This window comes from Amphiura filiformis, chromosome 7, assembly GCF_039555335.1.
Source record: "Amphiura filiformis chromosome 7, Afil_fr2py, whole genome shotgun sequence".
Classification (NCBI taxonomy): domain Eukaryota; kingdom Metazoa; phylum Echinodermata; class Ophiuroidea; order Amphilepidida; family Amphiuridae; genus Amphiura; species Amphiura filiformis.
The window spans coordinates 24,070,156-24,086,584 of record NC_092634.1 but is presented as its reverse complement, the minus strand read 5'-3'; the positions used below and the strand labels follow the sequence as shown (position 1 = coordinate 24,086,584).

Genomic DNA, 16,429 nt, shown 5'->3' with positions numbered 1-16,429 from the left:
CATTGAATAAAAACCTCAGAACTTAAAGTTGTATTTTTTTTAAATAGCAGTCTTTCTCTGGTTCCAACCTTGAATAACAGGAAATTTAGGGTCTATAACTTTTGGTGCATTTTTTGACTTCGCAAATCGCATTTTTCTCCGGTGCTAGGCTTATTCACACACAGTAGCAAGTGGGCAGAAGGAAAAGCTTGAATTCAGCTACCACATTCCATCCCCTGCTCCCCAGTAGATCAAGGTCTACAGTCTACACCAAGGCTCAAAAAGAACCAGGAGCAAATTTTACAACTTAAGCTGATGGTTAACTTGTCTTGATCTTACATCAACCAACAGCTAATGAAATGCAACAATGAAGAATAACCCTCCTGAAAGTGAAAGGTGTTGGAGGCATTTTCAGCAAACATTTGCCGCTAGTCATGAAGTTTTGGAGGACCATGGCATTTTCGGGTTTAGAGGGGCAAAATAGCCCTTGTACAATGTAAAGTCTTATTCAGATTCCCTTTTACAAATTAAGCGTACTGCTAGCCGTCCAGCGCGTATTATTTGCACAAGGTCCAATGCACACGCTTGACGTCACGTGCGTATACGCGATGGAAAAGCTGTCAAATGAAATCTGAATAAGACTTTACCCCTTGCTCCTGCTTGTTTTTAACCAACTTCTGCACACGATGCCAAACTTTTCTTCATCCCAGTTATTTAAATCTAATCAATGTAGTGATGGTTGATATGGCATGCAAAGAAGATGCATGTATTGTGCGATGAATTTGGGTATTATCGTTCACTTTTAACCAACAAACAAAACACACCGAGTGACTGACATGTTTTCATGTGCTGAGTTATCTATATCTAGCCATTTTGTGTGTGGGCCTGGTGGTGGGATTTTTTTTTGTGGAAAAAGAAAATCATTCAAGAGTTCAAGCAAATGCTTTCCAAAAGCTTAGCTATGCAAAATTGGTTCACTAGGACAAATGTGTTTTAGGTTAGAGTTTTGCTCTCAGACCCTAAGTGCTGATGGTAGGATTGTGGAACTGGGCTGCACAAAGTACAAGTGTGTGCGTAGTGTACATGCGTTGCAATGGTATCTCTATGTATGGTCCCTCCATTCTAGATGCCTCCCCAGTATTCTCAGGGGCAGCCACAGTCACAGGGGATGGGCTTCAATCAGCAACAGCAACAGCAGTTTCCTAATATGCAACAACCGGGACCCAACAACAACCAGGGCCAAATGTGGGGTAATCAGCAACAGCAGCCAATGCAGCAACAGCAGGTATGGATTGGCGTCGGTCTGGAGTATGCACGGGTTTCCGACTGATGGAAACCCTTGAAGAAAGCCATTACAAGTCTTTCATAATATGGGATGGGAATAGGTTTTACTATACATGTAGTACTTGACAATGACAAATATGGCTGAACAGGAGTGTGCAACTAACAACAATGCTGTTGAATTATGAGACATGTTGGATTTTTGGTTCACCCTAGACTAAAAATTAACACCCACTTATACCTGCTACTAATACATAGTGATACTGTGATAGTAACCCTGGTATTAGTCAATGTTGTGTTTTGAAAGATTTAAAAATATGTTTGTTGTTGTGTTTTGTAAACCACAGTTCTTGTCACAATCCTCTTGCATTTGCTGACACCCGCACCTTGATTTCTTGCTATGAAGGGCCACCTGATGCACGCTCCATTGTGGCCAATCAGGTGACCATTTCTAAATTATGTGCGCTCATATCGTAGACGCTACCCTCGGAAGAGATTATATGTTGACCAAAGTAGTGCAAAGGAATAACAATGGAACCAAATTATTAATGTGCTTTTGGTTTGATTCCTGATTTGCATTCTGTGTTTTTGTTTCTCATACATGTCAATAATATGGTACTGCCTGTCACTGCATCCGTATTATAGTTAACCTCTTACTAGTTATTGTACATGTATATCACCGCTTCCTTTTCAGCTTGCCTTTCTGACATCCATCCATACCTTCCAAATTTGTAGTTTTTACTGCAAAAGGTTGCATGTTATTGTCTTTAATATGATTATAATATGTGTGTACTAATATTTGGCACCTAGAAATTTAGTTTGAAGTTGCATCAATTTAGTTTGAAGTTGCAAGGATAGACTAAAAGCACATTGTACTGACCAAAGGAAGTAATCAAGAATTAATGAATTTGGTTTGAACCCAAGAACTAAACTTTTTGGAACAGTTTATTTGGTCAACAACTAATTCTAAATAACTATAAATCTAATTAAAAAGCTGTTTTCTATCTCTCACTTTGTCTAAGCCAAATTAATGTTGCACAAAGAATAAAATATTGTGGTGAAGAGGGATCCTTAGTTACCTTATCCTTTACCCAGCCTTTCCTTTTTCCTTGTGTTTAAATGCCAACTGTACATACAATGTAGACAACATCTGCTAGCAGCACACCTGTTATCCTGAAAATCGCACCAATCAATTATTTTGTCTGCTTGATTGATTAATTAGATGATCAGGTCTTCATCCATTTTAACTGGGTTAATTTTATAATCAGTCAAAAATATTCCACATTTGATTGGGGTGATTCTGTGGCTATTTAGTAGAAAAGTTGAACATGGTTTTATTATTCATTTGACAATTATTGATTAATGGAATGGCATAAAACATGGAGTTTTGGTACCAATTTTAGGCCCTCTTGATTTGTTAAAATTAAACTTGCTATTCTTGAGGTGTTATGATTTCATAGGAAAATAACTTCTTTAACCAATTTAGAGGACATGTAGAATTGATTCACCTCGAATGTCTAGAAATTATTGATTGTAGGTAGTACCTTAACATTGCTTGTAATACATGGCACTAAATCCACAATGATCTAATCCACAATGATCTACTGTTTATGCTTTGATAGAATATGCCACCTCAAAATCACCAGCAGCAGCAACAGCCGAATCAGACACCAAACCAGCAACAGCAGGGACCTGGATTTGGTGGCAGAGGACAGCAACCGCAGTCGAGACCAACCACCCCAGCAAAGCCACCAACCCCAAACCAAGCACAGCCACCTCAAAATCAAAATCAGCAGCCACAAAATCAGCAGCCACAACAGCAGCAGCAACAACAACAACAAGGACAGCAACAGCAAACACCACAAAAACCAACCCCACAACAGCCACCCCAAAATAGGCAGCCACAACAGCAGCAACAGCAACAATCTGGACAGCCGCAGCAGCAGCAAAATACGAATGATGACTCCAATTCTAGTAATAGACCTCCAAGTTTACCGGTAAGTGGGTTCTTGGCAAATGCTGTTTTAAAGTTTGTGACATTGTTTATGTCAGATATACAATGTACATGAATGAAATATTGTCCTACCGTTGAAGCCACATGATTAGGAAGTGAAAATAGGCTGAAGAAACCATGATTTCCAAAAACAAAGAATTATCAAACTTGTTTATCTGACTAAATAAAGGAACAAGATATTGATCAGTGCACTTTGCCCTATATGATAAATGAAAACATGCCTGAAGCATGTTTCAAGAAACATGGTTTTGTGCCCTTTAATCAAATCCTTATATTAAGTAGCTTCAACCAATAACAAATATGTTCCAAAAATTATGCAACCAAAATATGAGTTTTGTCCAAGTCATTGAAATTTTTTCAAGTAATGGCCTTAACTAGCACAGCAGACCCTATTGTTTTCTTTTATAATGCTACCCCAGGTTCTTAAACTCAGACACTAATTCAACAGAATTCAATGTGTTTATCAGCATTGTGATAGGAGGAATATAATGAGTCCATTGATTATAATATACAGTATACAGGTGCCATGCAGAATTGCAGATCACTTAGTTTTAATTGCATCACATGCATGTATTTTACGAATTTTGTTTGTGTGTGGTTTTATGCATGTTATTGCTTATACCATGTGTTGTTGTGTTGCGTTTTGTTTGTTTCAATAAGAAAATATTTCTTGCTCCTTGCAAGTAAATTAAAAAAAAGAAAGTTGAAAAGATAAGAAACTACCAAAGATAATTAGGGGAGGAGTAACAAAAAATACACATTCCTTAACTCCGCAAAATGGAATTGGCGAGATGAAAAGCTGAAACTTGTACAGAAAACATTTTAGCATTCAATTTGCTGTTGTACTAATAAGTTACAGTTGAATTCAGGCTAAAGAGGTCCTTCTTCTTTTTAACTAATAAAATAAATAAAAGAACTTGATATCACAGCTGGCTATGATACTGTTTGATTTTAAGCGCCGGCTGACCGTGCCCGAGTTACAATCATCCTGGCATAATGACATAGAAAGGGATGAAATAGGATTATATATTGTTAGGTATTCTATATAGCCTGAAGCGATCTAGGTTGCTGCTTGCTTTGGTGAAGGTAATTCCCGCCTGCCTGCGTCGCATTTGGGGAATGCCCGTCCATGCCTACTTGGCACAGTCATCAACCCGGCCCCAATATCTTGTGCTATTTGTAATTAAATACTGAAGCCCAGTGGCACTTAATTTTTAAGCCTTCATATATTCACACTATCTTATTTTAGTCATGTTGAATTGTTGATATCGATGAGTGAATGTGAAAAATTTTCTGCGGTGGTTTCGAGCATCTAAGCTAGTTTTAATTATATTTTTGTGTTTTTGTTGATGTGTTGTGAAGCAAAAAATAGAAATGTTCACATGACTGAAATCAAGTAAACATCCCATTGAGTGGTTTCGATGAGCATGGTTTCATCATGGTATTGTTACGTGCAGGAAGCCTGTTCCAGCATTTTCAAGTGATGGTTGTAAGTCTTGATGCAGAGATTGTCCACACAATCAAATTATGCAGTCCATACACACCATGTACAGAGAGCATGGACAGCAGCAGCCTGGAGGTCCGTAGCAGCTACGCACAAATTCTGTTTAACATCTCTATGAACCCGGCCATTGAAATTATACATACTGAACAGTGCACAAACGGCTAGCTTGAACTGGACACAAGCATGAAACGATGATAGATTTTTGTATCAATTTACCTTATGAAACATCAAAATAAATTCTCAAGTAGTCTTGGGCTTCAGTATTTTATTGCAGGTAATTTTTGTCCTCAAAATGTTTCGCAAACAATAACTGGACACGACAAGTAAAGCAAATCCAAGAAAATATCAAGTTTAAAACACAACCTCCCTGACCAATATGGTGCCCAAATAACAAGCGTCCATATTTAAATGTTGCTGTTGTTGTTGATAATTTGGTTCAATTTTCAATACATTGTGGGTATAGACATCCAGGCTGTTGTTGAAAGAAAGCATGCCAATGTTGAACTATTACCTTGCTTGGAAAGTAAATTAACAGTTTGATGTTAATAAATCGTGGTCCACATACAGTTATTATATTGTGTTTCAATTTTCTCTATAAAATTGAGAAAGGTTTAGTCAAAGCAGTTGCATGACAGTTTTGTAAAACTGGAACTAAGGAGAGGGAGTAAATGTTGGTGAAATGCTTGTAAAAGTTGAATGAGATCAAAAATATATCTTAATTTTGGATGCAGGATTTGAAATGATCATTCAAAGTTGAGTAGGAAAATTGCACTTCACAATTGAAGGTAGGATACAGTGCCATGTTGAAAGTAGAATATGAAGGCATTGAAGTGCATCATAATGCATATCTTGAAGAAATATCTGGATTGTGTACTTGACTTAGGATTTGCCCAGTAAGCAATGTATGATTATGAAGTTCAAAATGCTATCACTGCATGGCTTATTTCAAGGTCTGTTTGAGTGGATAATTTCCCCCTAACTTGGCCCAAGAATCATCACAAAATCTACTATCTGGCCAGGGCATGCCTCTGTCCCTTCAAAACAAATCACGATTGACGATTACCACTACCTGGCACTGTGAAATAATGTCAAGTGAAAATGTGAGCATTTTCTTTCTTTTCCTTAGCTTTAGATCTGAAGGTAAGGTAAGTCCAACTGCAGTGACTAGCCTCTCACTTTACACCACGCCAGAGGGCACAGCAGGGCATTGACATGGTAAAGACTGTAGTGGAGACCGGGTGGGTGCCATTCTGCCTGCCACAGTGGAGAGGACGCCATCCATCTGTATGTGTGTGTTGTTAGCATTCAGTATTTTTCTTGCCACGAGGCTGAAGCTGCCTCTGCTTCATCCTATCTATATGTGTCCTCAAGTGACCCCTTCCCGGTGCAACTCATTTTTCATCGATCCATATTTTCACTTCCTCGGTAGGGAACTGTGTTTATTTATAGACCTATTTGATAAACACCAGGGAGGCAAAATGTGTTTGGGAATACCGTTGGTAATCAATGTCAGGTGCTTTCGTATTATTTCAGAAATTGTAAACACTACAATCACGGTAGCGAAAATGTTGCCAATAAAAATTGCAAAAACAAAAATAAATTGACAATGAAAAAAGAAAATGTCAGGCCCATTCTAATGAACTGCAGTAGCTTATTGTAAGCTGAGAATCCCCTGGTACAGGCAAACTGCTTACATCATTGCATTTTGCAAAATTTGAACGGGAGACAAAGGACTTGTGACCTACATCATTGATCTTGGCATTGCTTTTATTATTGAATGAATGATTAAGTAATTAGAGACTAGAAAAGTTGAAAATAAAATCTTTACAGGGTTGAACATTGTTATTACTTGTTCTATTGATGTTTAAAGGCAGAATGCAAGAGGCTTAAACTTAGGCCAAAAAAAAAAGTTGTTTGCTTGCCCTCAACCGACCGACCCTAATTTTGGAAATCAGAAAAAAGTTTTTTTTCTATTTACTGTACCTAATACCGACCCTATTTTTGGAAATTCCTGGAAAAAGTTTTTTTTTCTTTTCAAATTTTTTCATTCTGAAGATGTAAAAAAAAAGTATTTTAGAGCTTGTGTTCAACATTTTAGTTGTTTTCTAATATTAGTTGATTCATTTTGACACCAAAATTGTCTGATTTTTCATATTTTGAGCCTTAATTAATACAAACATTAGAGTTTCCTAGTAATTAAAAAAAAAAAAAAAAAAAAAAAAAAAAAAGAAATCCCGACCGACCGACCCAATTGTTAAAATTCAATTGAGGGCAAGCAAACAATTTTTTTTTCTTGGCCTTATTGATCATCGACATCATGTACCGGTACAGGGATCCGATCAACACTGAGATCAATACTAAAGAGTTTATGCTTTTTAAGCGTGCATAATCATGAACGCATACCCCCCCCCCCCACACACACACACCCCACACACACTACACCCACCATCCAAATTCCAATCCGGTTCAATTGGAGAAAGTTCCCTCAAAATGTACTTGTGTTTTGCCTGTTTCTTCTAGCGTCCTGTTTCTAGTACTACAGTATTGGTGAACATTACGCTTACAATCAGTTAAATTTGTAAATGTTTGCCATGAACTTCATATTCGAGCGAGCAGTGTACTATAATAAACTTGGTATCGGTACTTTGATTGCGTTCCTCATAGCTGTGATCAAAAACATAAAAATAGAACAATGAAGCAAAGGTAATCAAACGAAATGGGGGGAAAAGTCATGCTTTTTAACAGCTCATTGCCTAACATTGTCACCAATTTCACCATATTTCTCCAAGAAATTTTAAATAAATATCTTGACTGGTTAATATCAGCTCAGTAGTTGCAGCTCAAACGATATCTCAGGTTGTTGTGGCTGCCTAACGGGTATTCGCTCTTATGTAAGTTGTGAAGGATTTTAACATTCTGTTGGTTGCTTTAGAAACTCCTTGAAATGGGTGCCGTTTTCAACAGTTGCCTCCTGAGTAAGAGAGCTTTTGAATATATAAGATTGGTTGTTTCTAACAACTTGCCTACTTTTTGATATGTGAAGCAATTACATTAAAATGATATAATATGTGCAGGCCTTGCCGTCTAGATTTTAAAGGTGAGTGGTCAATCACTCGCTAGCATGATGCTAGGCGAGTGGTTGAATCACTCTCAGAGCTGTTTCACTCTAGTAAGTATGTAGTGGTCGAATCACTCTCTAGGTCTAACAGATAATTCATACCAATATGAAGCGCTTACGCACTTTTGACACCCTCTCTTGAATTTTCAGGGATTATGCTAAGTTATTACGATAAATCAAATACATTGAAAGTGCTGAAACTTGAATTTGGGTGATTCGCATCGAGCGATATTTAGTGCATATGGCAATCGCTCGCCTCAAACGGCAAGGCCTGTACATGATTCTTGATGGGTCACAGCATTTACAAAATACAAAATGTAGATGTGCTGTAGAAAAAAACAGTGATTACAATCTTGCTCTTACAGTTGAATAAAAAGTAATAAAAACTAAGTAATTATCATTGATTCATAATACTAGAACTGGCTCTGTTCCTCTGATTGTGATGCCCTCAAATAGCGCATCTTGCTGCGAATTGAGCCTGCCGGAGTATATCATAGGGTATCAGAGAGCACAAAGCTGGTGCTAATTCAGAAGTCTTTGAGAAACAAAGCAAGATATAATAATAATATACTATGAGTTCGGTAGTGACATAGATGTTAATGCTTAAATTGCGCAATTTTGCCGCCAGCATACCAACAAACTACCCTTGTACGCATATAATGCTCTGCGGGATTAGGTTAACGCACATGATTTGATAAGTACATTGTACTGCGACCAGCGAAATAGGCATCCACATCACTTTCAAAACTCAATGTTAAACAAACTATGGGACTCGGACGGTCGGACCCAAATTTAAATGAAGCTAGTCAATAAAGGGAACATTGTGAAATTTAATTTGAAAAAAATGTTGGCTTTGTTGTTAAGTTACTGTTACAAAAGCAAATCAGTTCCATCTTTCATGGGAAAAAGTGTCAAAAAATGCCGAAAAGTGGTCTAACAATATAAAAACATTGTGGGACTAAATGTGATTACAGTTTTCCTAGTCTTTTCCGCCGCCACTTTGATTCTGCGATATCATTTTTATGACCATAGGCGCGTGGAGTGATTACCGGTATAATCGAACTCGGACACGGGTAAGGTTCCCGGACATGACTTTTTGTGTTCGATCTTAAAGCCAATCGGAAATGGCATTACAATGTATACATTCAAATTTGCAGAGGTTTTTGTTACGAACAAGCGGAATCAAACCAGTGCATGGCGGAGGAGACTACATGTAGTTTTCAGCTTGACCAGTGTACAAACTATACCAGAAATTCAATGTTTGCTAATGAATAACAAATGGATGCATTGAAAAACCAATATTTTTGTGCGATAAATGTTTGCCTTTGGTAACAGTCTCAATGCATTGAAGATTTTTTTTGCTTCCTATAGGCACATAGACTTGCAAACACAAAAATTTTTGTGCATTTATTATTTAACACAGGCATACAAGTTCATGGAAAACACAAAGATTTTCGCACCATGAAAATTCCCACTTACAGACAAGCGCAGGTTTATACTTTGGCCATCAATTTGTAAGATAAATACTGGTCATTGCTGGGTTGTTTACTAGGTACACTCAGATTGGTACAAAAATACCTGTGAAAAACAAAAGTTGTTTATTGTAGCAACTAATCATGCATTATAAATCTGTTAACACTTTTGCCTTGTTTAGGTCATTACCCCGATTTTTTTTACAGTTTCACAAAGTTACAAAATGGCGATGGGTAAATCTGCTCTCGCTCTTTCTTCAGCATTGAAAGAAAATTAGAAATCGTACATACATTTGTAAGTAGTGAAATAAAAAGATAGGTAAATTATAATGATAATAAAAATAAATAAATTGGCAATTAAAAAAATGTGTTGCCACACATACACATTTACACAACATTCATTTAACATTGTCATTCAAAAAAATGAGTTTGATATTGCAGGCTGATTGATCACTGATTGGGAAGTTCTACACCAGGATCAAGTCCGATGTATACTCCACTTCGCGACCGCGATTTCGCAGGCCGCGAAGTAATTTGAGCTTAAATTTTACGACTTCCGCGATGGAATTTGCTTCGCGGAGCTGGTTTTTTTTCTTGGTGGAGAGTTGGATTTGGTTCAACTTTTGGGGGGTAGGCCAGCGAAGTTTCTATATGAAAGCACAGAGCGGGCAACAATTCTTCACGATGCTCGGCGATATTTTGATGAAGTACATGTATACATGAATGCCTTCGCGCAAAACTGCGAATTAATTTTTTCATCACAGCTTCTCGCGAAGTGGAGTATACATCGGACTTCACATAGGAAATTTTTCTTCATTTTGTCATAGTTTTATGATTATAATTGATCGACAATGCTATTTGATCATTTCTGGTGGACCCTGCATCAGGATTACAATAAAATTGGCTAAAGAGCAATATTATGTGCTCAGTTTTGATATGATCATGCTACAAACTGTCTCAATGTGTGTGATGACCCAATTGTAACACTCCGACGACATGATTGTGTCACCTGGTCTTAGATTAGCCTTATTTCACCTGACACTGTACGTTTGAATTACGGCGGCCTATGCGCTCATCGCCAAGCTAGGTTCTAAGTTAGTCATTATGTCCAATTTTGATTTTGAAATCGAACATGAGTTGATCAATCTAGATGAGTCATCAATTGCTAAAATCAATTTTGTGATATGATCTGTACTCTGAAAAGTGTAATGTGTGAATCTTTAAAAAAAATGGGTTAAAAATGTTTTGATAAACGACTCGTTGAGCTTGAATGCGTCACCCAAATGTCATTTTTGATGCGCACATTATAACTGCGCATACTTGCTCGAACAGTTCAATGTGCATTTTGACGATCTGCGCACCGAAGGTGGCGTATTCTCAGTTAGTTTGCGAAAAAAATTGAAATTACAGGAGAGGTTAATCTAACAAAATGAATTTGATGTCAGATTATAATTCTATTTTGTCCCATCAAACAAAACTTTCTCGCCATATTTACTATGTTTCTAATCAGTAAATGTTTGTCTTTGAGATCTAAAATGTCGTTCGAAAAATATTAAAATGAAACCTTGAATCCGACCATCTTTAAAAAAAAAACACCACAAAATGTTTCAATTTTTTTGAACAACATTTCTTGTTTAACTGCAACCTGCACTTCTACCTCTGCCTGATGTTTATTATGCATTACAGTGCAATACTAGGTAATTGTCCATTTATTTTATTACCAGAAAAAGTACAAATCCCTCTGTTGCCATTTGTATACAAGCAATCTTCTCAATAAAACTCTAACCAATAACAAAGCAAGCAATATTGGTGGCTATAAATTGCTCAATAATGAAACACCAGCATTAAGCAAAAATACATTTCATGTTGCTGTATTGACATGTTTTATTTCCACCCACTCGATTTAGGCCATTACCACTTTTAACACACTGTGCCTCCGACTCTTTCAACTCATCCCCATTTTATTCAATTTCCATTTTATTTCACCCAACATATCTCCCCTTTTCTCAAGCCAGCCGCCATTGACTCAGCACTAACCCAATCTTCAGCATAGATCATTTGCCAATTTGTAGCGAGCGGCAATTTGAAATCCACCCGCAGGTAATTATCTGGCAAGTCCGTCGCTGAAATTTTAACCGACACTTAAAACGCATCCACCTTGATCCATCCACCGCTGAGAAAAAGTTTGGTACACAATCTTATAACCGATGTGGTATCATCGAAAAAATCGCCCAAAAATCTTGGAAAATCAGCCTGTGTATAAACTGTATGCTATACAACCACAGCAGTTTTCATAGAGAACGCTGTAGTGATTCCAAGCTGGTCCCTTACAGTTATTTATTTGGAAAAATACAAGCACATTAAGTTGATTTGAGAGGTAAATTGACATCACATTGGCATATTGATTGGTAAACTTCTTGGTGATGTCAATTAAGTTTCTAATTTTTCAACTTGCCATTAGTTTGAATTACTGCAATTATGCGTTATTTTCCTGACAGGGATTGGCCACATATTCTTCCAGAGGACAAAGGTCACTATATTCTTTGCTAGCAAATTTAACTGTAAAAATTGTCAATTTTGTATTTCCTGGCGTGTTTTTTGCCAGCAAACCATTGGAACAGGTGTAGGATTGGAAACAGAATTATGATTTGGTTTTTGAATGAACGAAAATGGTTGTTTTCTGCTCGAAATATCAAAAAACATGGGAAATATGCACATAGCCTATGTTGTAAACCTGGGTGTGGTATTCCACAAACCGAGTGAATTGACATATACTGGCAATTCTTGTGCTTGAAATCCATCTTTCTACCACTCTGAAACATCTTTCAGAACCATCGAAGATGACACTGACATAACCAACCCATAAACACTGTTGTTTAAATACAATAGTGTGTTTCAATATTGAAGTAAACAAGTAAATGAAGCAAAACAAAAAAATTGACCTTTTATTAGCTGTCTCTGTAATATAATAATTTTCCTGTGCTGAAAATGTTCACAGCATACAGTTTCACTAGAATCATCCCCCATCTTTGTCCCAATTTCCCTCTTTCTATTTGTTCTAAAAGTTATGCCAAAAAGTTATTACAAAGTGTCCACAAAAAGTCAGATACTGAAATCCCTTTGATGGTACTTTTGTTTGCCCAATGACGCCTGTCATGCAATACTGACCTTTTACAATTGTTCTGCATAATAAATAAAAAAATTGATCCATACTGCACTCACTCACGGGATCCATATTATTTTTGTTTTGTTGGGCTTTGGGGAGTTTAAGTGAGGGGACATTTATCTTTCTGGCCAGTCAGAGTTATCTCAGGTCATTAGTGCACTTTAATAGGTAGTTTGAAAACAAAGGTACAAAGCCTGTGCAGTAAGCAGGCAGTATTCTAATTGCAAGGTTAAGTAAGAAGATCCCGTGCATGCCTCATTGCTTCTACATGTATGTATGCAGCAATACACACAGGCAGTAGGGAGAGAGCGAGACAAGCAGACTGGCAGGCTGCATACAATCCAATTTCCAATCCATACATACACTATACACTTCCCTCTAGGCCAGGGCCGGAACTACTTTCACATGCAAATCAGTTTGTGTGCCCCTCATAAATAAGCCATTAGTCATTCAGCCTGCGTGCAAGCATAGCTAGATTCTGATGCCTGTGTACTGCTGCAGCACACAGGCTAGCTATAGCGAAAGAAGCGCACAATGGCTGGCTGATACTGAATAATGTTCCTTGAGTGCATGCATTTTAGTGTTTGGACCTCCTGGGAAAGCATACAGTGTGGAAGGCCAGGCTTTTAATTGGACCTTCAGGGACCAACTCAAAAATTCCCCTTTTCCAAATGTCATTTCAAACTTTTTTGTTTGTTAGATTTTTTTTCTGACAAGTCAACGCCAGGTTTTTGTAAAATCCTAACATGGCCCCTTACACTCGTGACAGATGCAGGATTCTCAGTAGAGTTAGCAGGCTGCTTTTAGCGGCGACATTATGCAGTGAGTGAGAGAGCAGAAACTTGCTTGGCTGGCCATAAACAAATAGTGCTCTGTGAACAAGAGTAGATCTATACAGGCAGGAAATAAGTTTTCGATAGCTTGGCGCAGGCGGGGTAAAAAGGCGCATTGGTTTTGGGTTGAATGAATGAAGTCTTGATACATGATAGATAGCCTTTGAAATATTCATGAGACCAATTGGAGATCGGTTGGCAGCTGAGTCAGTCAGTGTGGTTCGTTTAGTTGTCGCTGGTAGATCAAAATTAATTGCCTCGATATCAAATGCAAAAGTACTAGCACATCTTGTTTTCGAGGAAAATAGTTGTAGGCAAATTGTGTAATTAGCCAAATTTTCTATTGTGTCTTCATTTAGTTCGTTAATCAGTAGGGGTTTATGGACTAATTTGCGATGAATAGATCTTGTTGCGCTCCAAAGTTGTTTTTATCTACGTCGTCCAGGTGATACTAATTTTGATGAGGGTGAATATTTTCACTTGATATCTTTGATAGGTTGCAAAGTATTATTTTTCGCTTTTATTATGTAACTCCAATCCACATGATCCAAACGAAAGTTGAGCATGGGATGTTTTTAACCAATTCAAAATAAAAGTGATAGGTCCTATGTCATTAAAATCGGTATAATGAAACCATGCGAAGGAAAATACATTTAATGTTTCATGCTGTTTATATGCAACACAAGACCCAATTGTCAATTAAAAATTACAATATTAAATTGGTCAACCAAGCATTCCTCAAAATTCAGTGTTCTTCACTTATTCTATGTTATTATTTAGTGAGGAGTAATGATATCAGTATCATTTTGGGGAAATCTTGGCAATTCAAACTGAAAAGTTGTGGATTGTCAACCAAATAGAAATTAAATGTACCGTCATGTTATTAGAAATAAATAGACATTTTTGACACAAGGCTTTCACAATATTGGACACATTTGAAAAGTCCACCAAAAGATTTTACAAATTGCGATAAAAAAACACTTAAAATTTTATATTTTGTCATGATGTGATTGTACAGCAAACATAACTTTTCACTATAGTGGCTCATCGCTAATGTGAGCCTTCTCCGTTGATTATATTTCCTGACTAAGGTAGCATGACTCAGTGTATATCAAGCCACAAGCGGGGGACTTTTTTCTCCCAGCCAGCCAACGCTAGCAGAAAAAAAATTGAGAGAGCCTAGCTAGCTTCCCTTATTAAAACATGCACAGGCTTTTTGTATTTTATCAGTTTTGATGAAACCTGGTGTTTTGGGGCTTAATTTTTGGATGGTTTTGTTTTTCTTACTTTTTGGTATCCCTTCGCCAGTGGCTATTGAATGCAAATGTGATATTTTATTTGGAGTACTACTTGAGAAAAATATATCTGATAGAAAATAACCAGTGTTCAAATTTTGCATATGGTTGCCAAAATATGGGTGAAAATTAAATAATTTTTTTGAAAATTTATAGTTTTTACACTTCAAATTGAATAATTGAATTACAAATATGAATATTGTGTTTAAAAATTCACATTGAATTCATTTTGATGATTACTTTTCTATTTATTTTAACACTCCATGACAACTGTTATCGATCTGTTTTGTAATGTTCACCAAACATGATCAAAGTTATGTTAAACACATTTTTTCTTAACCTCCCCATCTGGGAGTGGCTACAGCGATAAGTATCACACCAACATATGTCATGAATATTCATGTAATTCTTTATTTTTATATTTTAACTACTTCACATTTTATCTCCGCTTTACGCAACCCCGCGGTAAATAGACCTGAAAATAAGTTGGCAGTGAATAATGTCGCCTCACGATTTTACTAAATAACCGAACAAATCAAACCCCAAGCCAGCGCGCAAGAAGAAGTGAAATACATTCTCTATGTTTTGAGCTGGAGATCCTCCTTGCTATGTTAGAAACAGTATGTCAGAATGGCACTCGTCGATTCCTTAGGATTCTCGGACTAGGTCCCTATCATTATAATGGATAGCCCTCGGGGAGGGTTCCTCTTAATATTATTTTGCTATTGGAAATGAAACTTTTACGAATTTGTGATAATCGTTTTGATCTCTTGGCTTGTTTTGAAAATGGATAGTGTCCGGTCATCATTAAAACAAAAGATATGGATAATAAAACAGTGAAACAAACATCAAATGTGTGATCAAAGAGGAAATAATGACAAAGGCTTAAAAAGTGTTTCTGATTTTGGGGAGGATTTGTTTGTTTACACTTCTTTAGTTGAATTTGAGATAACAGCATAATTGATATTAAAAAAAAAACTCTATTGCTTTTACATGAACTACAGTATCCTATAATACTTTCATGCAAGCCTCCATTTTGCTTAGTGTATATTCCATTAAAACATGTTCTAGGGGAAAAAAACTCAAGCGATTATTTCTTTTGAGCACCAATTTTGTACTCCTGTTCATCTGATATTGAGTTGCGGTAAGGCTGATTGGGTTTTGTGATTGGTCGGCTATGGTTTATGGTGAACCTCTGCTCTGGAGGGGAAATTAAAAGCAAATTGCATCGAAACACAAACCATGCAGTTTGTTCAGGTGTAGATGGCTTGATTGTTGTGATGCTGTGTGGGTGTTGCCATATTTAGAAGCACTCAATACTCTGCGCTATGCAATGGGAGGCTTAGGTCATATTCACTCAAGTTAGGGGATTCTATTCAAGAAATTATATTATGTATTAATTCAATAAAACGGTCATAACCATCGACATTTTCTTGCTGTTGTAGCCTGTTACGATTGATCTCAATTTATCTTGGTTTTTGTGTAAGAAATCTCAATATTTTGATAGAGGGAAGAAAGAAGCAAAACAGTTTGACATTTTCTGTTTTTGAAGGTGTGGATATATGGCATTTGTAAAATTACATATAGTGGCTACGGAATGCAACTATGAGTTCATGATTATTTCCAAGGTTATTGAGAAGAGCATTCTTAATTTTCCTTAATGAAAGCCCGCAAAATGTATTGTTTTCTCTTTCTGAAATGAAATTTTTGATATAAAATGATTGATATTATATATCTAGTGGTGTCAGCATATGGCAACACTGTATT

The 16,429-nt window shown here is 36.8% G+C and overlaps 1 protein-coding gene across 1 annotated transcript in view; it reads left to right on the top strand.

The window, feature by feature from the left end:
* The window catches only part of LOC140156922 (uncharacterized), an 82,705-nt gene that overhangs the window by 20,980 nt on the left and 45,296 nt on the right, over positions 1-16,429 (top strand). Inside the window, 2 exon segments of the mRNA XM_072179963.1 lie at positions 1,106-1,264; positions 2,883-3,257. Of these exon segments, the coding sequence (XP_072036064.1) occupies positions 1,106-1,264; positions 2,883-3,257 (534 nt within the window).